The sequence below is a fragment of the Leucoraja erinacea genome, chromosome 1 (assembly GCF_028641065.1).
Source record: "Leucoraja erinacea ecotype New England chromosome 1, Leri_hhj_1, whole genome shotgun sequence".
NCBI classification, from domain to species: Eukaryota; Metazoa; Chordata; class Chondrichthyes; order Rajiformes; family Rajidae; genus Leucoraja; species Leucoraja erinaceus.
Genome location: NC_073377.1, coordinates 15319383 through 15344255, shown reverse-complemented (window position 1 = coordinate 15344255; position 24873 = coordinate 15319383). Strand labels below are relative to the sequence as shown.

At 40.0% G+C, this 24873-nt stretch overlaps 1 protein-coding gene across 2 annotated transcripts in view; it reads left to right on the top strand.

The window, feature by feature from the left end:
* nelfa (negative elongation factor complex member A) overlaps nt 1-24873 on the top strand; it is a 58504-nt gene that overhangs the window by 9969 nt on the left and 23662 nt on the right. The window contains exons 1-6 of one of the 2 annotated variants that reach the window (XM_055654709.1): nt 19353-19371; nt 20454-20625; nt 21107-21268; nt 22288-22377; nt 22574-22701; nt 24139-24208. In XM_055654709.1, the coding sequence (XP_055510684.1) occupies nt 19369-19371; nt 20454-20625; nt 21107-21268; nt 22288-22377; nt 22574-22701; nt 24139-24208 (625 nt within the window). In that variant the 5' untranslated portion in view covers nt 19353-19368. Of the gene's footprint in view, nt 1-19352; nt 19372-20453; nt 20626-21106; nt 21269-22287; nt 22378-22573; nt 22702-24138; nt 24209-24873 lie in introns of those variants that run through there. The other variant, XM_055654630.1, reaches the window with a different exon arrangement.

Genomic DNA, 24873 nt, shown 5'->3' with positions numbered 1-24873 from the left:
GACATTCCTCCACCTACTACAGCCTCTCCCAATCACCGTTTGAGTTGCTGCCCGGTGCCATTACGAGTTGCTGCTTTTCAGCGCCAGAAACCCGGGTTCAATCCTGACTATGGGTGCTGTCTGTACGGAATTTGTACGTTCTCCCCATGACAATGTTGTTTTTTTCCAGGTGCTCTGGTTTCCCTCCACACTCCAAAGAAGTACAGGTTTGTAGGTTAATTGGCTTCAGTCAAGATTATAAATTGTCCCTAGTGTGTAGGATAGTGCTAGTGTACGGAGATCGCTGGTCGGCGTGGATTTGGTGGGCTGAAGGGCTTGTTTCCACGCTGTATCTCTAAACCAAGTTAATCAACCTTTCCTCTGTCCACAAGACCTTTTTCCGGAACTGTGGTTGCTCTTTTAAGTACTTCTTGGCAAACTGTAACCTGGCTATCCTATTTTTGTGGCTAACTAGTGGTTTGCATCTTGCAGTGTAGCCTCTGTGTTTCTGTTCATTAAATCTTCTGCAGACAGTGGTCATTGACAGATCCACTCCTGAAGAGTGTTTCTGATCTGTCGGACAGGTGTTTGGGGATTTTTTTTTAAAATTATAGAGAGAATTCTTCTGTCATCAACTGTGGAGGTCTTCCTTGGCCTGCCAGTCTCTTTGCGATTAGTAAGCTCACCATTGCTCTCTTTCTACTTAATGATGTTCCAAATGGTTGATTTTGGCAAACCTAAGGTTTGGCTGATGTCTCGTTAACAGTTTTATTCTTGTTTCTCAGTCTTATAATGGCTTCTTTGACTTTCATTGGCACAACTTTGGTTCTCATGTTGATAAACAACAATACGTTTCCAAAGGTGATGGAAAGACTGGAGGAAAGACTAGGTGCTGAGAGCTCTCGTATACCTGTATTAAGGAGACAATTAAATACACCTGAGCAATTACAAACACCCGCAAAGCCATGTGTCCCAAACATTGTGGTGCCAGGAAAGGGGGGGGGTCTATGTATAAACGCAGCTGTAATTTCTACACGGTGAAACCAAAATGTATAAAAATGGCCTTTATAAAAAATCTGACAATGTGCACTTTAACCACTTGTGATTTTTTTTTTTCCTATTACAAATCTCAAATTGTGGAGTACAAAGGCAAATAAATAAATGATAGGTCTTTGTCCCAAACATTATGGAGGGCACAGTACATTGTGCTTATTGATCCTCTTTATCCTCTCTGTGTATTGCTTCCTCAAAGGGATGAAACATTGTTCCCCTTTCAAGAACCATTTGAACTCATCTCCAATGATTTGCTACATATGCTGCTGTGCCTCCATAAAAATGGGTTCTGGGCCTTTTCCAACAAAGGACATTAGTCCTAATGGCCTATAGTTCTATGCTTTACACTGTAAATGCCTTGATAATAAACTTGTATTGTCTTTCCGCCAAAGATACTAGAGGAGCTTTCCGCTGACTGAATAGTTTGCAACAAAAGCTTGTCACTGTACCTCAGTACACGTGACATAAACTGAACTGCTTTATCTTTTTTTTTGAAAAGTGAAGTTGCATTCACAGTTTTCTGCATTGGGCAAAAGCCATGGAAGCTGTGGGAGGAAGACACCATCTCACAGCTTGGCCATTTCGCTAGGTTTTTTCTTCAAAAATTCCTGCAGTAGTTGAATTTAGTTGTGTAGAAGTATTACATAGTGATGCAGCTTTCTTCTCGAGGTCCATGACAGGAAACTTTTAAAGTATGAATGGGAGCGGTAATGGGGGAACAGAAAGTTGACAGTCAGTAACGGACTGGAAGAATCACTAGAGTTTACCTTAATCATTGGTGCTGAAGAATTAGAAATGAAGCCTCTCCACCAGCATCTTGGGTTAGACAACAGATTGTGGTCTTCCAAGTGTGAACCACATCTTGTATTTTTATTTTAAACGGGTAGGTCGGTGAGGCAGTCCTTGCTAGGTTTATGTTGCACCGCTGGATGAGAACAAATTAAGCTAATAGTGGATAATAATTGTGAGTATTGTTCCATTTCAAGTCTAAACAGCTGCTTATTCGCTGTCCCATTCTGCTAAATTTGTGTACGGGGATTGCAGATCTCTTGTGTACTGTTGGTTACTATTGTGTTAGTGAGGACTTACTGATTTTATTGTTTGAAGTGTTTAAGCATTAGTTTCAAGATGTGTTGCTGCTTTACTGGTCTGTTCTACAGCACCAGGCTTGGGGATTTCTCCTTTTTTCTGCTTTATATTGTACGAGTGCTACAGCTTCACTTGATGTTCATGGAAATTCTCTCCCATTCTCCCTCGGGGGTGAGCCTCATTGAGGCCGAGGGAGAGTGCGTGCTTCCTATGCTAGCCAAGAGCAGGGAAGCTATTGAAAATGACACTAGCTGTTCACATTTTCTGCCAGGTCTTCTCTAACAAATATTTGATAGACGTTTATTATATTGTTTAGAGTATGTGTTTACATATTCTGTGGGGCTGCTGCAAATAAGAATGTCATTGTTACGTCTGGAACATATGACATTAAAACACTCTTGATAAAAAATAATTTATTTTAATTTAAATTTAATTTTCAAATCTGTTGAAGAGCTAAATCTATATTCTTTCCCACCAGGAAATAGAAGAAGAAAAATGATTTTAGTGTCTGGACTTAAACTTCTTGAAATTAACATTTTATATACTTGAAAGTGAAAATCCACTATGTTATTTCTTGTCAGCGTATAGGCAGAAGCTAGTGCACACACTAATTAAACTTGTATTGCTGTATTTTCTAACTAAATGTTCAAAGTAACAGCAGAATATTATATATGAATTTTGATTTGGCCCTTTAGTTAATCTTTTGATTATATCCAAGCCATAACAGCCTCGTCAATGGAATGTAGCTCTCAGAGAATCTGTATTGCAATAAACACAAATTATCTCAATCTCTAATTGGAGATAAATAAAGTGATTTTTCTCCGAGCAAAACCACTGCACCGAGCAATAGGCTGACAACAGAGATTTGTCATATGCTAAGTTTGGAGTAAGTCAACAAGATTGTCAGCTGGAGGTGGCGAATGGAATCAAATACATCTGGGATGTGGTATTAAGAATAAAACAAGATTACAAATAATAAAAAGAACTAATTATTCCGTTTTCTTATTATTGGGCTGTAAGCTTCACTGACAGTGAAAATACTGACTGTTATCAGTGCTAAGAAGCTGCTTGCTGAAAGTACATATTGCCGTGTCTTATCAGTGCTAAGGAGCTGTATGAATTGTTTGCTTGAGCACGTACTGACTATTATCTGTGTTGGGGGGGCTGTTCACGCACCTCATGTACTACTACTATCAGCGGCATATGAGTTGTGGTCGCATGTACGACTAGTATTGTGTAGGACGGAACACCCAAACCGCAAAATGGTTCACTACTACGATAAACAAAGTTGTACAACAGTTTGTTCAAATTTCACGTGCGCGATAACAAATACATAAATTAAATTTGTTAATTTAGGTGATTGGATGATGCTAATAAGCTGTGCCTAATGACAATGCTGATAGGATAAGAATGTGTCGTACCATATTGTAATATTGTATACCGACGCTTAAGGATTATATAATCTTTGCATTTCTGGACTCTTAGAACTTACACGTCAGAGCTGCTGACTTGTGTGGTGCTAAGAACTCTACAGCGCTGTAATAGAAATTGTTAAGTTGTAACAAGTGTTTGTATTGAATTTTATTAAACTAAAGATTGACTTAAAAGAATCTGAATCCTCATTTGGTGGCAGCGGTGGGATTCTTTTAGGTTCCTTGGCAACCCAACGAATGTAATAAGAGTCGCATTGCGTACGGAGCGGTCTTGAGGAACCAGCTGGCGGAGTGAGTAATTTGTCACTTTGTGATCCTCTATACCGTCGATCTGTAGCCAGTGGTCCATTCTTTGTTGTGTTGCACGGGACCTTGACAGAATCAAGTCAATCTAACAAACCTTGTTAATGGAATAAATATACTTGAGGAAAGACTGGTCATTGGAATGACTAATAGAGATTGGATAAATGGAATAAGACTTTTGGAAAGACTCGGCCATTTGGGATGGCGAGACCCGGTCATTGAGAATGACAAATGGTAACTGACGGCTGAACTAGATAAATTAATCTGACCATTTGGAATGGCAGAAGGTAGTTAAAGATTTGGAAACTGGGTTGTCTAAACACCGACAGTGCTAAATTAATCTCGACCATTTGGAATGGCGAGATAAAGACTTGGAAAAAGGGTTGGCTAAACACTGACAGTGCTAAATTCATCCCGACCAATTGGAATGGTAGGATGTAGTTAAAAACGATTGAATTCGGATCCAGTGATCAGCCACGGTTGCTAAATAAGAAATAGTAAAACGTTAACGTCATTATTATATTGTTGTAAGAATAAAGCATAAGAATATTAATACTGTGTATAGAATAAGTTGGTTGTGAATATTGTAGTAATAAGTGTGATAAATATATTAACTGTGATAAGTATATTAAGATGGGTAATGTATTAGACACCACCAAGAATCCTAGCAGCCCCTTACAACATTAATGTGACAAACATCCCGAATATTCTCAGTAATTCCGAGAATTATCAGGGGCATTAAAAAAGAAATTGGGTGGCGGACAATGGCCTTTGGGTGGTCCAAAAAATCCAGATCTGATAAAACAAGCCCAGGAGTTAATATGGAAAAGAAATACGAGTAAAAAGAGTAAGAAAATGATTGAATTATGGCAAAATTGGTATGAAGAAGAACGAGATAAAACCATTTTGTCCAATTGGCAAGACAATGCAGTCAAATTAGACATAAAATTAACAAGTGGAGGAATTCCGAAATCCGTGTAGGTATTGAAACATGAGTGTGCACGAGAAGGAGAAGGAGAAAGAGAAAGAGAAGGAAAAATATAAGATCAAGGACAAACAATCAATGTTTCAAATCTGGAGAATCTAAAACCGGTGAAAAAGGTTCAATGATTGGCTTTCAGTTAGCAGAGGGAGGCGAAGGAGAAACATGGGAAAATTATTGGAATTCGGCTCCTAGCACTCCATCACAAACAAACAAGGAGAAGCCCCAGTTTCCCGACCCCGTAACATGACGTACTAGGTCCCAGTCTAGAAACCAGGCACAAGAAGAACCAGGAGGAAAGGAGGTCACACAGTTGGGACTATAGAAGGGAGCACTTGGCTGAGAAAGCCAAACCCCGGAAACAAGAAGGGAAGGTGCAATCCACAAGCTTTCATTTAATTTTTAAAGCACAACGATATCCGTATATCATGCCGATTCCCGAGAATTATGGCCACTAGTTCAGCAATTGAGTATTACAGCTTATGTTGGCAGCCGTGGGCCTCACTCTCCAGCAGCCAATCGATATATCAAAGGTTTTGGATATGAAACCAGAGGTAGGAGAAGCTGCAGAAGATTTTCTGGAAAAGTTTAAAACCGTCTACGGCAACCAGTCAGGTGACACTCGGTATCAGCAAGGAAATGACTGGCCACAGTTTTGTGCTATGTTTATGAACTGCTTGTCTTCCAGCGTCGCAATGGCCATTAAAACCAATAATATAGATTGGTCACAGTCTTCACCATGTTAAGAGCTGTGAAAGCCTTTTGGAAAAACTGACCTATTGGAGGTAGGGAAGCCCAGGTAAAGGTAAAAAAACGAATATGTGAGCAAGCCGAACTATTTGCGCTGACTAGAGCCTGCACCCTGGCTGAAGGACTATCTGCAAATATTTACATGGACTCCCAACATGCTTTTGGAGTGGTTCATGATTACGGGCAAATATGGAAGAATGGGGAGGTTTCTAACCTCTTCAGGGACAGTGATATCTCACAAAAAATGGTTTCTAATTTGCTACAGGCCATTACCTAGTCAGTCTGTTATCAAAGTTAGAGCCCATACTATGGGCTAAAGCCCCAGAGATATAGGAAATCACCTTGCCGACGAGGCGGCGAAGAAAGTTTCTAGGAGTTACCAAATTGTTGTGCCCCGAATGATGAGGCAGACTAAATATTATACTAGGAATAAGTCTCCCTCGGAAAAAGGAATGCCAACCATCCAAGAAGTACGTCAAATACAGGGGGACGCTCCTGCAGAGGTGAAACAGCTGTGGCAGGGCCAAGGGTGTATGTACGATTCTGCCACTAGCTTGCGGGTTACGCCTGCCGCCCAGACTTGTATGTCTGATGAGCTTGCGTTGTGGGTTATTGAATGTGTATACTTTGCAAATCATTGTAGGGCCAGGCTGTAAGTGATATGTTTTCAGAGACCTGGTGGCATCCAAATCCTCTGGACTTTTCTCAGCGATGTCTGATTTGCCAGCAGCATAATCCAGGTAAGGGCTTGCCCTGTGAACCAGGTAAGACCCCTTGATCAGCAGGTCCCTTTGAGACCTTGCAAATGGACTACATTGAGTTGGAAAGATGTCAGTGTTATAAGTATGTTCTTGTAATTGGTGATGTTTTCAGTAAATGGATAAGTTTGCGTTAGAGCCTCTCATGTGTGTGGTAGCATTATGTTTTTGAATGAATCAGACCAAGAGGAAATATAAGGACTCAAGGGACTGAGTGTAGTGTGTTTGAAAGATTCTGTGTGTAACTGATGTTACAAAGGATGTGGGTTTATTGCAATAGACAGAATCAGGGATTGTAAAATGAGCGAATGCAAAGGTTAATAAATCATGTATCTAGGGCGTTACTGCGCTGTATAAAACTGCAGTTGCCGTGTGTCTGCCTAACGCCACCAGTACCATCTGTGTGAAACTATGTGGACAAATGAAATGGATTGAAGCTTCTCATTCACAGGTCAGGGCTGCATATGGTGAAGCGCCAGCGCTCAAAGTCCCATCTAATATTGAGCCAGGTTGCAATGTCGTGCTAAAGTCGAGGGTCTAGCTGCATCAGTTCATCTGCACCACTGCAAATTGATTGGGGAGCCCAATCAAAAGGGGAGAGAAGAGTAATTGGAGAAGAGTAATTTTATTTTAACTCTGCCTGAACAAGATTCTCCAACTTCTTGCAAAAAGTGCTTCTTGCAACTTGTTCTTGTCTTGTTCCAATGGTGACTTGCTAGACTTCGATCAAGTTATCCGTGTAGCCAGCAAACAAGGTCTGTCGATCTGCAGAGTTGTTTTAGTTTTTACTTTTCTCGTTTGCTTGGGAGTTGTATAAGTTTACTTGTATCCTTATGACTTTAGTAGTATCCTTATAAGTTTAGTTTTTGAACCTTTAGTTGCTATATGGTTAAGAAATGCGACTGATTATTAGACTGACTGACTGAAAGACGTTTTAAACATGAGTGATTGTCAATTAAGTCAATTAGTTGATTAAGTCAATTTAGTTAGAAATGAGCTTTTTGCGAGCCTTTTTGTGAGCTTTTGTATATTCCAGATGAATTGAAATGTGATTTATCCTGCCATGCATCCTGATGCTACTGCAGATGGAGGGAAATCAATCAATCAACCTTTATTGTCATCTTGCAAAGCAACAGTTGTACAGTGCAAAATGAGAAGACTTTTCCCAGGCATCGCACATAAATCTTAAACATTTCACACATAATAAAACAATAAAAACAATCCCGTCCCTGATGAAACAGTACAAATAGTTAAAAAGCAGGTAAAACAGCAACATTCAAATACAGTAAAAACAGTCATTAAAATGACCAGGGCAGCTGATTTGAGTGGCCAGTGCCAGAGTTATTAAATTGTCAGTGCAAAGCAACAGAATCGGGTGGAGTGACTGTTTAGCAGTCTCACAGCCTGTGGCAGGAAGCTGTTTAGCAGTCTGGTAGTCCGGGCTTTGATGCTACGGTATCTCTTGCTTGATGGCAGGAAATCCAGATGTGTGTGGAGGGGATGCAGTTTGTCCTTAGCTGTTCTCAGTGCTTTTTTCAGACAGCAGCTCCTGAACAGTTCTTGTACCAAGGGTAGGGAGACGCCAATGATCCTCTCTGCTCCCCTCGCTACCCTCTGCAGAGCCTTCCTGTCTGAGCAGTTACAGTTGGAGTACCACGTATTCATGCAGTACGTGAGTACAGACTCCACCGTAAAGGAGAAATTTGACGATGTGTCCCAGGACATGTGTATAGAGTCTTACACCTCTGTAAAGGAGATGTGGTACAGTGCAATGGCCCAGATGCCTTTGGATCCTGGAACGTCACCAAGATTGACTACTGTAACGCGATACTGCGTCAGCCTGATCAGCAGGTAGATTTAGATAACCGACACCTGTGGGGATTACCGTGTTGGTTTGGGGAGTGCAAATTTGAATCCCTTGGAAGACAACTTGGCAAAGGAACCTTTGTATGATGAACTGTGCTATAAAGAGGCCTTGGTTACTAACCCATGGCTAAAGTAATGGAAACCGCTCATACAAACAAGGAGAAAGTGACATTTTGACAATACAGACTGATCAGAAGTTCTTATGGACACATGATGCATTGTTTTTGCTTGAGTCGGTAGCATGTTACCCTTCCACCTCAGTTGAAAGATTGTTCATACCCACCCCTGTTATAGATCCCAGACAATATATACGAGGATACTATGAAACACCTCAGCAGAAAATATAATGTTTACGTATGCCTAAAGCTTACTCGCCACGTGTGTAAATGTGACTAGGAAAGGAAATTCGGGACACCCTCTTGTTGGAATGAGACAGGCTACGGGTGTACTAGCGTTGAGGTGACAGGAAATATGTCATATGTTTTGCAATAATTGTTGGGATTGCTATTATTAAGTGCATATTCGGTAAGCTCATTCAGGCTATGGGAAGCATGGGTACTAATAAAATACTGCTACAACATTTAGAGGAAGATGAAAGCATCCAAAGGTTGAAGGATGAGGAAGTTGGAAGGATGGTAAATGCGCAAGTTAAGAAAGAATTGTTAGAAAACGAATGTATTAGAATGAACAAAATGGTGAAAGACCAGTGGTATTAAGTCCAGAATAGTTAAGCACCGTAAGGGCTAGGATTGAGGCACAGCAGAGAAGTAGGGAACAGCATTGGTGTCAACAAGCCAGCCTGCTGACCTACTTGGTCCAGGTTTTGTGGGCTATAAAGCATCACGAGATTAAGAATAAACTTGGATGACTAATAAATCATTGCTGATGAATCTCCGCAAGTGTTATTATCCTATTAGTGGTCATTAGAATGACCAAAGGGGGGGGAATGTGGTATTAAGAATAAAACAAGATTACAAATAATAAAAATAACTAACTATTCAGTTTTCTTATTATTGGGCTGTAAGCTTCACTGACAGTGAAAATGCTGACTGTTATCGGTGCTAAGAAGCTGCTTGCTGAAAGTACGTATTGCCATGTCTTATCAATGCTAAGGAGCTGTATGAATTGTTTGCTTGAGCACGTACTGACTATTATCTGCGTTGGGGGGCTGCTCGCGCACCTCATGTACTACTACTATCAGCGGCATATGAGTTGTGGTCGCACGTACGACTAGTATTGTGTAGGACGGAACACCCAAACCGCAAAATGATTCACTACTACGATAAACAAAGTTGTATAACAATTTGTACAAATTGCACGTGCGCGATAACAAATGCATAAATTGAATTTGTTAATTTAGGTGATTGGATGATGCTAATAAGCTGTGCCTAATGACAATGCTGATAGGATAAGAATGTGTCGTACCATATTGTATTGTATACCGATGCTTAAGGACTATATAATCTTTGCATTTCTGGACTGTTAGTTCTTATAACTTGCACCTCGGAGCTGCTGACTTGTGCGGCCAGTGCTAAGAACTCTACAGCGCTGTAATAGAAATTGTTAAGTTGTAACAAGTGTTTGTATTGAATTTTATCAAAATAAAGATTGACTTAAAAGAATCCGAATCCTCAGGGACAGACCAAAGAAACACAGCAGTCAGTTGTTGTGGGCAGGTAGCAGGTTGCCTCGCCATGCTGGGAAATGCTGAACAGTGTAATAAAGTTGTCGAAAAATTGAATTAATTTATAAAATAAGAACATTGAAAAATAAAAGCAGGAGTAGGCTGTTCAGCCACACTTGTTGACTTCTCTATGCAATGGGATCTGGCTAACCTTTAACCTTGGCACCATTTTCCTGCACTGACACCGTATCCATTAGTTACTTTATCTAAAAATATATTGATTTGTTTTTAATATATTCAGTGATGAAGGCTGCAAGGCTGTCTGGAGTGGAGAGTTCCAAAATTGATTAAGAGATTGAAGAAATTTGTTCTCTTAGTTCTCAGGAAAAACTCCTGTGTCTACCTTGTCAATTGCTGTAGAACTTTTGTGTGTCTCTCAATGAAATTGCATTGAATTGTAGTACGTCCATTCTACATTATCTATCTTTGTACAACAAAGATTGATAGATGTAACAAAAAAACCTTTGCTACATTCTTTATTGTGTGCACATACCCTTCTTTAAATAGGGAGACCAGACAGTGATTTCAGCGATCACAGTGTCTTAAATAAATCAAGAAAAAATGTCCCAATTCAAGAAAAATGGCATAGAACATGGAAACGGGGCCCTACTTGCCCATGCCAATCAAGATACCTCATTTACACTAGACCCACCTGCTTGCATTTGGCACATTGCCCTCTAAGCCTTTCCTATTCTTGTACCTGTCCAAACGTTTGTCAACTAGCTTTGCCAAATGCTTCACTGAAGTCTATATAAACAGCACCCACTGCTCTCTGCTCATCAATCATCTTCGTCAACTACCAAAAAAATACTTGTTTCTATTTTATGTTTTATGTTAAATTCTAAAGTGTTGCGTTTACCTTATTTGTGTGCTGCATGGTAACTCAAATTTCACTGCACCAATTGGGGTATGTGACAATAAATGTCCTTTGTCCTTTGACATAATCTCCCCTGCACAAAGCCATGCTGACTGCCCATAATAAGTTCGTATTTTTCCAAAGTTAGTCATACAAAGCTGGAGTAACTCAGCAGGACCGGCAGCATCTCTGGAGAGAAGGAATGGGTGACGTTTCAGGTCGAGACCCTTCTTCAGACTTCATATTTTTCCAGATGTGTATAAATTCTATCCCAAAAAATCTGCTACAATAATTTTCCTTGCCTACCATTGATGTAAGGCTCACCATCCTATAATTTCTGGTTTGTTTCTATTGCCCCTCTTAAATAAAGGAAAAATGTTGGCTACTTTCCATTCCTGTAGGACCTCACCTGTGGATAAAGAGGATCCAAAGATGTCTGTTAAGGTCCTAGCAATTTCCTTTCTTGCCTCGCTCAATAACCTGGCATAGACCTTATCTGGTCCTTTGGACATCCGCTTTAATGTTCAAAAGACTCAACACCAACTCAACTTGCCCTAGAATATCAAGATGGTGCCCAAACCAGGCGACTGTTTGCTTGCTAACCGCAGAAGTAAATCTACAATCACATATTACAATCGCTCCACACTTTTAAACTTCTATTCCTACAGCAACATTTGTTACTTTAACTGTGATCTTAAACTCCTCTCAGATCTGTCCCATATCATATATCTCTATACATTGTAAATGGCTCGATTGTAATCATGTATTGTCTTTCCACTGATTGGATAGCATGCAACAAATGCTTTTCACTGTACCTCGGTACACATGATAATAAATGATGTGGGTGTTTAAATGATAATAAATTAAACTAAATATCAGTATACCGCAAGAAATTGCAGTGAATTGTGTGATGCAGCTCTGACCATCACACAAACCAACCTCCCTTTCATTGACTCAGTTTATACCTCGCGCTGCCTTGGCAAGGCCAGCGGCATAATGAAGGACGAGTTGCACCCTGGCCACTCCCTCTTCTCTCCCTTCCCATCGGGCAAAAGGTATAGAAGTGTGAAAACGCAAACCTCCAGATTCAGGGATGGTTTCTTCCCAGCTGTTATGAGGCAACTGAACCTTCCTACCACACCTAGAGAGCAGTTCTGAACTACTATATACCCCATAGGTGACTATCTTCGGGCTATCTTTGATCGGACTTTGCAGGCTTTATCGTATATCTGTATCCTTTATCGTGTATCTGTACACAGTGAATGGCTTAGTTGTAATCATGTGGTGTTGTGCTGCTGACTGGTTAGCACACAACAAAAGCTTTCACTCTACCTCGGTGCACGTGACAATAGACTAAACTCAACTGTACCTCCCAATGATCTAACTTACCCCCTTCTCCAACCCTTTCCCCTTGGGAAATGCCAATGCAAAGGTTGCTATCTTGCTCACTTCCTCTGGCTTTAGGTGTCAATTCTCTCCTTCAATTGTCTTGCCCTCTCTGTAGGTATCCTCTTGTTTTTAATGCTTGTTCAAAATGACTTGGGATTCTCCTTAATCCAACTTGCAGGATATTTTTTGGCCTCTTTTAATATTCCTGATTCCTTGTTAAAGTTCTTTCCTGCTTCCTTTCTATTCCTTAAATACCCTGTCCAATTGCAGCTTTCTAATCATTATGTATGCTTCCTTTTTCTTTTTGACTAAATTTACATTTTTCATAAACCAAGATTCTCGATCCATGCCATCCTCACGGAGACATGGTCTTGAATTCGGAGGACATGGCCTTTAAATGATCTCCACGTCAGATGTGGATTTACTCAATAATCCAATGCAAATCTACTCACTCCAGCTCCTAATAAATACTGTTGAAATTATTATTTTCCCCAGTTTAGCTCTTTCACGTGTTCCGTATCCATAATTATGAGAATTATCGGACAATCTCAAATCAAATTGTCAAATGTGATCTGCAAGCATTCTGCCCAATCCTGTTTATTTTCTGAGGTCCCCTTTCACCTCTTTCATAATAATGCATTCTCGCATTTCCCCTTCTACTGACAACAGGCAATGCGTCTACATTGTTATGACAATGTATCATCATGAAAATATTGGGGCAATGTCAGTCTGACCCCTCAACCCATTCCCAACACCTTCCAAAACCTAGCAATGGAGTAAAAGTAAATTAAACCTTAATCAACTTCTCTGAGAGTTAATGTTTGTTCTTTTTTTTAATATCTAAACTATAGTATCTTTAATCAGGGTTTTTCTCTGCTGTTATGAGCTTTTTCTTTAATCGCTCCCATGAAACTATTCCTGGTGTACTTGGCTATACACTTCTATTAATCACCTAAAGAATGTGGTCACCCTATAATTCTTAAAATAATTTGAAATGCAGATGTAAACAACAAAAAATAGGATTTTTGCCACCCACAAATTAATATGACATTAATTATTCACACCTTACTATTGCAAACAATTGTTGGACAGGCTTAATTACACTGTACAATTGTTTATTCTCCCAGTGGACTGGATTATCTTGCACAAGTTTCAAGTTTCTATCCATGGCTCCCTGTTCCTCAATGACATTTTGTCTCTTGGGAAATCATTGCGGAAATGGGGACAGCTAGTGCCTCGTCATCTTAATGTGTTCAGATTAGTGACTATAAAACGGTTTCGGTTCAAGCCATCTTCTATTTATTTCAATGTGACACCAATTTTTATTTGAATATATCCCTTGAGCACAGTGCTAAGGTGATTTTGTTGTTGTTAGATATGGGTTTCTGCTCTCTGCTACTGCAGAGAGCCTTAAACTGCTCTCTTCCCAGACAACCTTTAGCAGCAGCTGTACCAAGCATCAGTCAGATGTACCTTCCAGCATGTGCTCCTTCATCCAGAAATGTGCGAAACTGCCACTTTTGATTGTAGACAGGTCCTTGCATTGCAAGACCAGTACTGGTGCCACAAGTGGCAGCAGCCAGTAGATAGGACTGTTCGGTGAACTTTTGTAGCTTTGTCAGCGGCAAAACGTGGCAACACTTATGTACTGCTTAGGTGAGGTTTGCTATATGATTTTACTGGGTTGTATACAAAACAAAACATTTCACTGTACCTAGGTACATCTTCTTGCGTATGGCATGCACAGCCTAAAGTTGTAGGACAACATTTTTCTATTTGATCTTATTTGATTGTGCACGTCGGGTTGATTGCATTAGTCGACACGGAGCGGGACCACGTGAAGGTTGCAATCTTCCACCCCCTAGGTACATCTGACTATAAAGTATAATTGAATCATTGAAGTATCATTGATCAGTAGGTGGACATTCACCCCCAAGATGAAAATCTTTCAGCCACGGCAGTTGATTCTTGAGATAAACATAAAAAGCGGGAGAAACTCAGAGGGTCAGGCTGCATCTCTAGAGAAAAGGAATAGATAACCTTTTGGTTGAGACTTTTGACTGAGAGTCAGGGGAGAAGGAAACAAGAGATATGAAAAGGTACAAAGAACAAATCAATGAAAGGACAAATCAAAGGCAGCAATATTGGTTCTTGAGTATGTGTTCCTGGCACACAGCTGTAATGAGCTGTACAGCATGAATCTTAGAAACATAGAGAATAGGTGTAGGAATAGGCCATTCGGCCCTTTGAGCCAGCACTGCCATTCAATGTGATCATGGCTGATAATCCAAAATCAGTATCCCGTTCCTGTTTTCCCCCCGATATCCCTTGATTCCTTTAGCCCTAAGAAGCTAAATCTAACTCTCTCTTGAAAACATCCAGTGAATTGGCCTCCACTGCCTTCTGTGGCTGAGAATTCCACAGATTCACAACTCTGGGTGAAAAAGTTTTTCCTCATCCCAGTCCTAAATGGCCTACCCCTTACTCTTAAACTGTGAACCCTGGTTCTGGACTTCCCCCAACATCAGGAACATTCTTCCTGCATCTAGCCTGTCCAATCCTTTAAGAATTGTATATGTTTCTATACGATCCCCTCTCATCCTTCTAAATTCCAGTGAATTGACAAATTTGTGGATCTTGACAAAGGCCGTAACAGCCCTCTTGAAACATTGAGGGACAGATGGTGTGGCATAGTCTAAATAAAGGAATTTTCTTCAGGAAAATATTCTGACCCTCCTTAATACCAGGACCCAATTCAGAAACTTCCTGTAGTGGCAATTGGTATTTGCCAGTCCAGGATCCATAGAGACTAGATGCAATCACACACAACAGTAGCTATTGACTTAAGGACCATGCTGAATACATTCTCATACCCACAAATAAATGGTGACGGATTGGGAAATGTTGAAATTCAAAGAGATCCAAGCCTACACAAATCACCAATAGTCTAACATCGTTAAAATGGATGCATCACCAGACGTCGATAAAATGTATCCAGAGCAAAGGAAGAAACATGTGATCCATTTATTATTTCCCAGGCCTCTTTGGCAATGACCATCCATGGCACAGACCAGAAGATTAATAGCTATTTTAAAAGGAACATAGTTCAAAAATTAAATGAAAGTTATCAAGGGAAAAGATTCTCGGGGCCAGTATAACATTGGCATTTTGTAAGGCATAATATAAACAAGGACATTCATCATAGAAAAATCGAAAAATAGATGCAGGAGTGGGCCATTCAGCCCTTTGAGCCAGCACCACCATTCAATATGATCATGGCTGATCATCTAAAATCAGTACCCCATTCCTGCTTTTTCCCCATATCCCTTGATACCTTTAGCCCTAAGATCTAAATCTAACTCTCTCTTGAAAACATCCAGTGAATTGGCCTCCAATGCCTTCTATGCAGAGAATTCCACAGATTGACAACTGTCTGCGTGAAGAAGTTTTTCCTCATCTCAGTCCTAAATGACCTACCCCTTCTTCTTAATAAAGACCTCCTTGCTCCTAAACTCAAATCCTCTTGCAATGAAGGCCAACATGCCATTGGGTTTTCTTCACTTCCTGCTGTACCTGCATGCTTACATTCAGTGACTGATGTACAAGCACACCCAGGTCTCATTGCACCTCCCTTTTTCATAATCTGACACCATTCAGATAAATAATCTGCCTTCCTGTTCTTGCCACCAAAGTGGATAACCTCACATTTATCCACATTATACTGCATCTGGCCACTCACCCACCCTATCCTAGTCACCCTGCAGCCTCATAGCATCCTCATCGCAGCTCACACTGTCACCCAGCTTTGGGTCATCCGCAAACTTGAAGATGTCACATTTATTTCTCTCGTCTAAATAGTTAATATAGTCTTGCGGCACCCCATTAGTCACTGCCTGCCATTCTGAAAAGGACCCGTTAATTCTTACTCTTTGCTTCCTGTCTGCCAATCAGTTCTCTATCCTTGATTTCCCTTGTTAGCCACAGTTGAGCCGCCTTCCCCAGAGTCAATGAGGGTAGTGTACGCGATGTAACCGAATGACACTTAGGAAGGTTTTTGACAAAATCCCACAAATTGATCAAATAAGTGAAACTTCATGGGATTCTTCAGAGCTGAGGGGAGGGGGAGCAATAACTATAGGCCATGTTTTAAGTCAATTGCAAGAAGGTTTAGTGCAGTTGAAGTCAAGGTGCTGCCTGAAAGTGGTAGTAAAATCAGGAAACCTAAACAAAAAAGTACTTAAAAGTGAACTTAATATATTATCACTAACAATGCTAAATATAGCAATAACTTAAATAGCCTCTATTTGTCCAACATGGACACAGTGGGATTTACTTTATGGACCAGAAATTTGTGTGATTTTTTTTTCTTTTTTTTTTTTCTTTTTTTTTTTTTTTTTTTTTTTAATTGTGGTGCTTCCCCAATTCTTCTCTTGAGCAGATAAATGTGAGCAGAATAACTCTGTAATTGGCTGTGTCTTCGACTGCCAAGCCCTAAACAATGAAATACTTAATCAAAAACCTCTATATGTAGCTGTGAAAGTGAGATAACATAGAATTAGTGGGAACGGGTGATCAATAGATGGTATTAGACCTGGTGGGCCAAAGGGCTTGTTTCCATTGCTCTATCTTTCAATCAATCAAAATTCAGTTGTTTGATCAAGCTTTTGGATATCTCCCCATATATTTTAAATGCCTCAATATCAAAAAATAGCGGCAGTTCCTAGTTCCCAGCGAAAGGTTTGCTCCTTAGATCCCCTTTATATACGTAGATCCCTCTATATACGTAGTTCTTACATTAAAACTATGCCCTCTAGTGTAACAATTTCTTACATTAAAACTATGCCCTCTAGTTTAAGACATCCTATTTTGGGAAATTGTTACTGGTTACTTATTCTATCTATGCCTCTCCCTTAATGTTATATACGTACCTCTATATACGTAGTTCTTGCACTTTGCGATAATTCTAAAGTAACAATTAAATCCACTTTACGGCAAATTCTTGGCCAAATATGATTGAGCGTGTGGCCCTCAGACTTGAGGAACCAAATTGTATAATGGGGTAACTCAAAGATTGGAATGTGAGTTCAGATGGGGCAGTAGCACAGAAAGTGGAGGTGGAGTGCAGGAACAACAAACAGTGACTGAGATGGCATCTTAGGGGAAGAGAAACAAGGATTTTTAGTATAGTTTTATCTTGGAGAACGTTTGGATGTTATTTACCATCTGCTGTGATGTAGCATGGCTAAGACATTCTATTCTCCAGTTTGCTGCTTTAATGTGAGGCCCATGCATAAACAGAATTGCCAGCAGAGGTCACTAAGATACCTATGATCTTAGTCATTACCTTGCAAGTAGAAAATACACAGTATCCCATTTTGATCAGCCAACCCAACCAATATAAGAAAGATTGCATTGAAACAGAAAATGTTGGAAACACGGAGCAGCTAATGGATTTATACAGCAATGAAACTGGTCCTTCAGCCCATCACATTTATGCGGACAATCATGCCAACTTGACGTGAGTAGGTTGAACTGAAGGGCCTGTTTCTGCGTTGAATAGCTCTGACTCCAACTACTGTGCGAAAGGTTTGCTCCTTAGATCCCCTTTAAACAATTTCTTACATTAAAACTATGCCCTCTAGTTTAAGACGTCCTATTTTGGGAAATTGTTACTGGTTACTTATTCTATCTTTGCCTCGCCCTTAATTTTATATACGTGCCTCTATCATGTTGTTTCTCAGCCTACTTAATTGCAGAGAAAATAGTCCAATCACTCCTGATATCTTACAATTGACACAAAGCTGGAGTAACTCAGCAGGACAGGCAGCATCACTAGAGAGAAGGAATGGTGACGTTTCGGGTCGAGACCCATTTCTTCTCACCAGAGATGCTACATGTCCCGCTGAGTTACTCCAGCTCTTTGTGTCTATCTTTGGTTTAAACCAGCATCTGCAGTTCCTTCTTACACACTCCTGATAACTTGATTCTTCTAATCCAGACCACATACAGTACCTGACGTTTTTCTGCACATTCTTTAGTTTCATCACATCCTTCATGTATTATGGAACCACAACTGCCACACAGCATCGTTCCACCGGTTTAGTTTCAGATTTCAAATGTCCGCAGTTTATTTGTGATTTTTACTACCTTACTCGCAACCAAGATGCTCAGCATAACCTAAAACTGCCATATTTGAAATGTTGAATTGGGTATTGACTTAATCCTGCTACCCTTGGTTTTCCTGCTACCCTTGAGTTTCTTCGCATTCTCCAAAGATCTATTAAGGCATGAAATGCTGTTTTCCAGCAACCTACACTGCCTTATCCCCTTATGGATTTTCTCCATCTTCTCTTTTAGTACGCTAGTAGACACTAACTCTGTCTCCTTCGTTTTTGTTCTGCACTACAGCCATCATTACCCATTTGAGTTCTGTGGGAAGAAAATTATCGCTATTTTCTGAGCTTTATTCCACAATGCACAATCATGTGTCTTTAATTTTTTGCCATCCAAATTTTATTGTCGGTGACCAATTTGCCATTATATCACAACTTTAATTGAAACGCTGCATCACAGTCAAATCTCCTTGCAATATCCCTTTGACCTCAAAACCTAGAATTGCTTTCCCATGTCTTGTCCAAACTACATTAATAGAGGATAAACACAAAAAGCTGGAGTAACTCAGCGGGACAAGCGGCATCTCTGGAGAGAAGGAATGGGTGACGTTTCGGGTCGAGACCCATCTTTTTCACACAGAGAGTGGTGAATCTCTGGAACTCTCTGCCACAGAGGGTAGTTGAGGCCAGTTCATTTGCTATATTTAAGAGGGAGTTAGATGTGGCCCTTGTGGCTAAGGGGATCAGGGGGTATGGAGAGAAGGCAGGTACGGGATACTGAGTTGGATGATCAGCCATGATCATATTGAATGGCGGTGCAGGCTCGAAGGGCTGAATGGCCTACTCCTGCACCTAATTTCTATGTTTCTATCTTCAGTCTTCAGTTCAGTTTTTGCTCTTCCTGGTTCTCTTCAAATATATTCTCCTCTGAGCAGCTTGCTTTTGTTACTCTCTAGTCAATTTTTAAAGAATGATTTGATTCAGCACCCATCACCTCTACGCTCCAAAAGTTCGGACTTTATTTCCTCTTTCTTCCTTTCTTAGGCATTGGGACTCAACATTCCTGGCAATCTCCACATACCTCGAAGGCTCCTTAAACATTGCCTATGATTAATGGTATTCAACATCTTTTCATGGTTATTGTCTCAACTATGCTACATGGTTTTATATTGATAGTGATCACTTACAAGACCATCTGCAGTTGCGCTCTTTCTGATCCTTGGTGTTAGACTCTAGCATTTCTTGTTACAATATTGATATGACAGTAAATCTGTTTAACCACCCTCTACCCTCAGTACTTCTCTCCTTTTTCCTCTGTAACATGTACTGTCTTTGGCCAATCTGAGATTTGCTTCCTAGGCTGCAGATGACGCACATCTGGTCTACCTGTCCATCAGAACATCCTGCTACACAACATCAGTTGGCATCAGGCCTGCCCCTCTGTCCCAATGTCCACTCTTCCAGGGATGTCTTGGCAAACAATAATGGCCTCTAACCTTTTTTTTAAATCCCCATCTAGCTAAACCCACTACAAGTATGCTCCCACGGTTCTCACGTGGGACCCCACGTGGTGAAATATAAATTCTCCTTGAATATAAGAGCAGGAGTTGGTGTATATCTTTAGGTTTAAATTCATTTTTTAATGCTGATTTTTAAAATTTTCAAAGACAGATTTTTTTTCCCCTCTGGATTTGCTGAGAGAACCAATGTTATTGGTTTGCAAGTAACAGACATATACAAGGACAGGGCAGTGTGACTATTCATTTATTTCATGGAATCATACAGCACAAATGTGTACTTTGGCACATCTTGTACGGCTTGCTATGCCATGCCAATTCAAGGGCTTGGCTAGATCTTTGTAAATGCTGAGAAAGTACTTGCCTTCTCCCCTCATTTAGTTAGTTCCAGATTCCAAACACGCTCTAAGCAGAAAAAAAATCTTCTTGACTACCTCACTGCACCTTGGTACCTTGACAGCAATAAGCTAAACTAAACTTTCAAATACTCCTTATGACTCTATGGGAAAAGGTTTCCTACTGTCGACCATATCTGTTCACTTTTCTTGTTGGTTATTTACATCTGGTAACAAAGAAGGCATTATGGAAAGCAAAATCTAGAACGGGTGTATAATTTTACTCATTTGCTATATGGATTATTTTTGGTGCTTTATTCAACACAATTCTCCGCTTGCTTTGCAGATGAAAATTTCTTTGACTGAAATTGTGCACCTTGCCGCAATGGATTCTGACTCGTGGGTTCAGATGGTGGCCGACATTCTAAAAACCTTTCCTGATACCGGCTCCCTCAACCTTGAACTGGAGGAACACAATCAGAATCTGCAAGAAATTCTTGGTGAACTCCGAGAAAAAGGTACTTTTAATAGGGACGAAAGCTAACACATTCCCACAAATGCAGTCTAAAAGGGGACAGCGTTTAGGTTTTATCAATGCAGATGTTTGTTGTGGGACTTGAAAAATGTAGTTAATGGACATTTTTAACAAGGAATATCACCTTTTTAAGCCTTTCTGATTCGCGTTCAAAATCGCAGGTTTAGCTGAAATGCAGGAAACTTATTCCTGCATCTTACTCATCCCACACTTAGCTCACAGATTTTGTTTTTGGCAATATTTTTGGTTACTGATGGAAACGGGTTGTTTTCGTCTACTCGGTGTCAAACGCCAATATCATTTTAAACACCCTACACTAATTACAAGTAAATCAATATTTTCAGTACGTGGTTTGATCAATCTTAGTAATGGCTTTTTAAAACAGTTCAGACAGATGTATTGTAATTCAGAATGTTGTTTTTTCGCAAACACTGGAACTTTCTATTCTTTTTTAACCTACCTAGTCAATGAATGTGAAGCCTCTGCTATGTTGCCTTTGGAGTGCCAATACTTGAATAAAAATGCCCTGACAACACTCGTGGGACCCCTCACGCCACCCGTGAAGCATTTTCAACTTAAACGGAAACCCAAAAGTGCCACACTTCGAGCAGAACTGTTACAAAAATGTGAGTGACTCTTAAATATTTATGAATCTTGTCTTCCAACCTAGTGTATATATGCCCTACTGTGCACACCCCTTCCAATAAAATGAAAGAAAGGAACAGCTGAAAAGCAGATTCAGATTATTTTTTTGTCATGCAATAGTCTATATTGAAAATTCTCGTTTGCAGAAAGCTCACAGAATAAATAATATACATGTTAATGACAGGTACAATGATAAATATAATGACAAGTGCAAATGAGCAGAATGGTCCAAAAACTGGAGTAGAGTCTGATGTAGTGCAAAATATAAAGTGCAATAACTGAATGAGGTAGAGTACTAAGTATATCGCAGCATCGATGGGAACGACAGAGTGAAAGGGGTCATTGATTCAAGCAAGCATCTGATAGCAGTGGGGACGAAGCTGTTCTTAAATCTGAACTTTTGGGCTTTCAAACTCTTGTATCTTCTCCCCGAATGTAGAAGAGGGAACTGGGAATGGTCAGGGTGGCAGGAATCTGGCAATTAGCATTGCCTAAAGCCTTCTGTAGCCATCTGATATAATGTACAGTGAAACTGTGCAAGAATGTTTCTGGGGCTACAGTCAAGTTTGGAGGAAGGATTAGCCGGATTGGAGTTGTTTTCCTTAGAAGAGAGCAGGCTAAAGGAATAAAATTAAGGAACGAATGTTGTTTTTATTGTAAGGTATAAAGATTAATTGGATGGAAAATGCTCTTTAATTGGCTTGCAAGCAAAAGAATGTGCTATTCATGTTAAGGGACAGAGTGGCTTCTTGTTTAAAGTTTGAACAAAATATTTTTGAATTTTTCTCAGTCTAAAATTACAGCTTCAGTAGAATGAGATTTTTGTTTGTCAATGCTTTAAGGAGTTTAAGAGATAAACAACCACTGGTGTATTTTAAGATTAAATAGATTTTTCAGGATTTTTTTTGGCCTCCATACAGCTTGGTTAAATGCATCTCTTATCGCTGGTGTGTATCTCTATTAGTTTGTTTCCAATAATTTTTTTTTTACTGTTTTACAGCAACAGAAACTGCACAGCAGCTCAAAAAGACTTCTGGAGTGCCTTTTCTAGCCAAAGGAAGAGGTTTGGTTAAGAAACTCGATACGACCAGTATGTACTATTAGTTACTAATATATAATCCATAGTCAAAGTGGTGTCAATTAAATGTGATAAATGTAAAATTTAAGTGCTGAATTTGACAACTTCAACTTTTGGAAATAGTGTTTTGTTTTACTCATTAAGAAATAGTTATTTTCTGGTCTAACTTGTGGCTCTGTGTACGTATAATGCCTGTTTTTCCCTGTAGCCCCCCTCAAAGGGATCCCAAAGCAAGCTCCCTTCCGGAGTCCCACCACTCCCAGTGTCTTCAGTCCATCAACAAACAGAACACCAATGGCTGTTCGGACACCTGTGCGAAAAGAGAGAGGTGTAAAGGTTGGTTTATTTGATGGTGGACTTTAAAACTTGTGTTAATATATTTACCAGGCATAATCTGTTTTGAATCGACGTCAGAATTAATTATTACAAGCAGTCCCCAGGTTATGACAGGGTTTCGAACCCGAGGACTGTGCATGAGTTGAATGTGAACTTAAGTTGCCCAAGTCCTCAAAGAATGACGCATTTGGCACTTCACCCCAGTAAGTATCATTCCATCACTTGAACAATTTGCAAGTGATTCCTGAATTTGGAGCTCCTACGTTGGCAGTGAAGCGTGTGGGGTAGGATCACAGAAACGGCTGTGATGAAAGTGAGCAGACACGGAAAGAGCAACTGTCAACTTACTTCACTGACTCGGTGAATGAGTGAGGGAGCGAGTCTGCTCTGCTCAACTCTGGTCAACCCGATTGCTACTGCCTGATGTGTGGGGAGCGAAGATATACAGAAATGCCCCGTTTCCACTCAGCGGAAGTTGCTGGCAGCAGCTGACAGATCCATCACCACCCATACCATTGGTCTGCCAAACATCTGTTTGTATGTGCGTCACAATACAGAGGGGTTGCCTGCCGAGCAAACTGCCAGTATCACCAGTATCGCCATTTCACATCTCATTCCCTGTGACAATGTTTCTTTTTCATTTTGTTTATTTACTTGCTGTCCCACATAAATTCCATGAGCGATTTGTTATTCTGTACTTCAGGCTTTTTGGACATCGTTTGTGAATTCTGTTAGGGGGAATTTCCATTACCTGGACTGGTCTTAAGCAGCATTACACTATAATTTCCCCTGAGTTAATATTACTGTACATGTAACTCCAAGCTAAGACTTTGTTTCCTTTCACTTTTTAAATTATTTCTGATTTTAATCATTTTAAAAGGAACAGTAATTCTCAAATTATTTTTGTTGATCAATCGGATAAAATTTGCTTTCCTGCCTTCCAAACATTCCTTTTGTTTTTGCAACCTGGATCCATTTAGTTTGAGGCTGAGGTTATGAATTTTATAAAGCATTCTGACTATGCGTGTAGCTTTTAGTGAACTTACTACAGAACACAGCAGGCACTTAAACTCTTCACTCTTGTTGGTTTTATATCAGAAGAGTATTTTTTATCATTTGAACAATTTGCTAATGATTTAGTCATACAGCACAGAACCAGGCCCTTCAGCCCAACCAGTCCTTGCCAACCAAAATCATTCAGTTTGCCTGCATTTGGCCCATAAACCTTTTCTATCTATTTACATGTCCAAGTCTATTGAATTATAGTATCTTCCTCACCTATGTCCTCTGTCAATTCGTTCCATATACCCACCACCCATTTCAGAATTTGGAGATTGTAAATAACCAGAAATTTTGGATTTTTTGTGTTTTTGGTTAAAATGCCTGGGTGGACTCCCACATTGCTCATCATTAACGTAATCTTCTATTCCGTTCTAGTTGCTAGACATATCAGAGCTTGATATGGTAGGTGCTGGTCGAGAAGCTAAAAGGAGAAGGAAGACACTAGGTTAGTGAAATTCAATCTTTGCTGCACAATCACAAATACCATGTGTCTGTGTTGAGAGAGACTAGAGTGAAAAGCCAATGTAATTACCTATGCTACAGATGCATAGAAGATAGAACCAGGAGGAAGCTATTTAGTTCTTTGTGCCTTTTTCGCTCTTCAATATAATCATATTGATCATCCAAATGCAATACCTTGTCCCTGCTTTCCCCTGACATCTGTTAACCTATTTTATGATTAGTACTTTATTTAACACCTCCTCAATATGATGTTTTGTTTAAGAAGGAACTGCAGATGCTGGAAAATCAAAGGTACACAAAAGTGCCGGAGAAACTCAGCGGGTACAGCAGGATCTATGGAGCGAAGGAAAAAGGTGCTGCTGCACCCGCTGAGTTTCTCCAGCATTTTTGTGTATCCTCAATATGATGATTTGACTGCCTTAATTCCAAATCCAGAAGGGAAATCAATCCTTCACCTATAGAAAGTTTCTCTTTATTCGCTCTCCCCCCCCCCCCCCCCCCCCATATCTCAGAACTCTTCTTAGTCTACCCTGCACTGGTGGAACATATCCCCTAACTTCTCCAGAAGAAATCCATGTAATCAAACACTGGACCTATCTAGTAATTAGTAATACAATTATTTTTTTTGTATATTTTCCCACTTTTTCC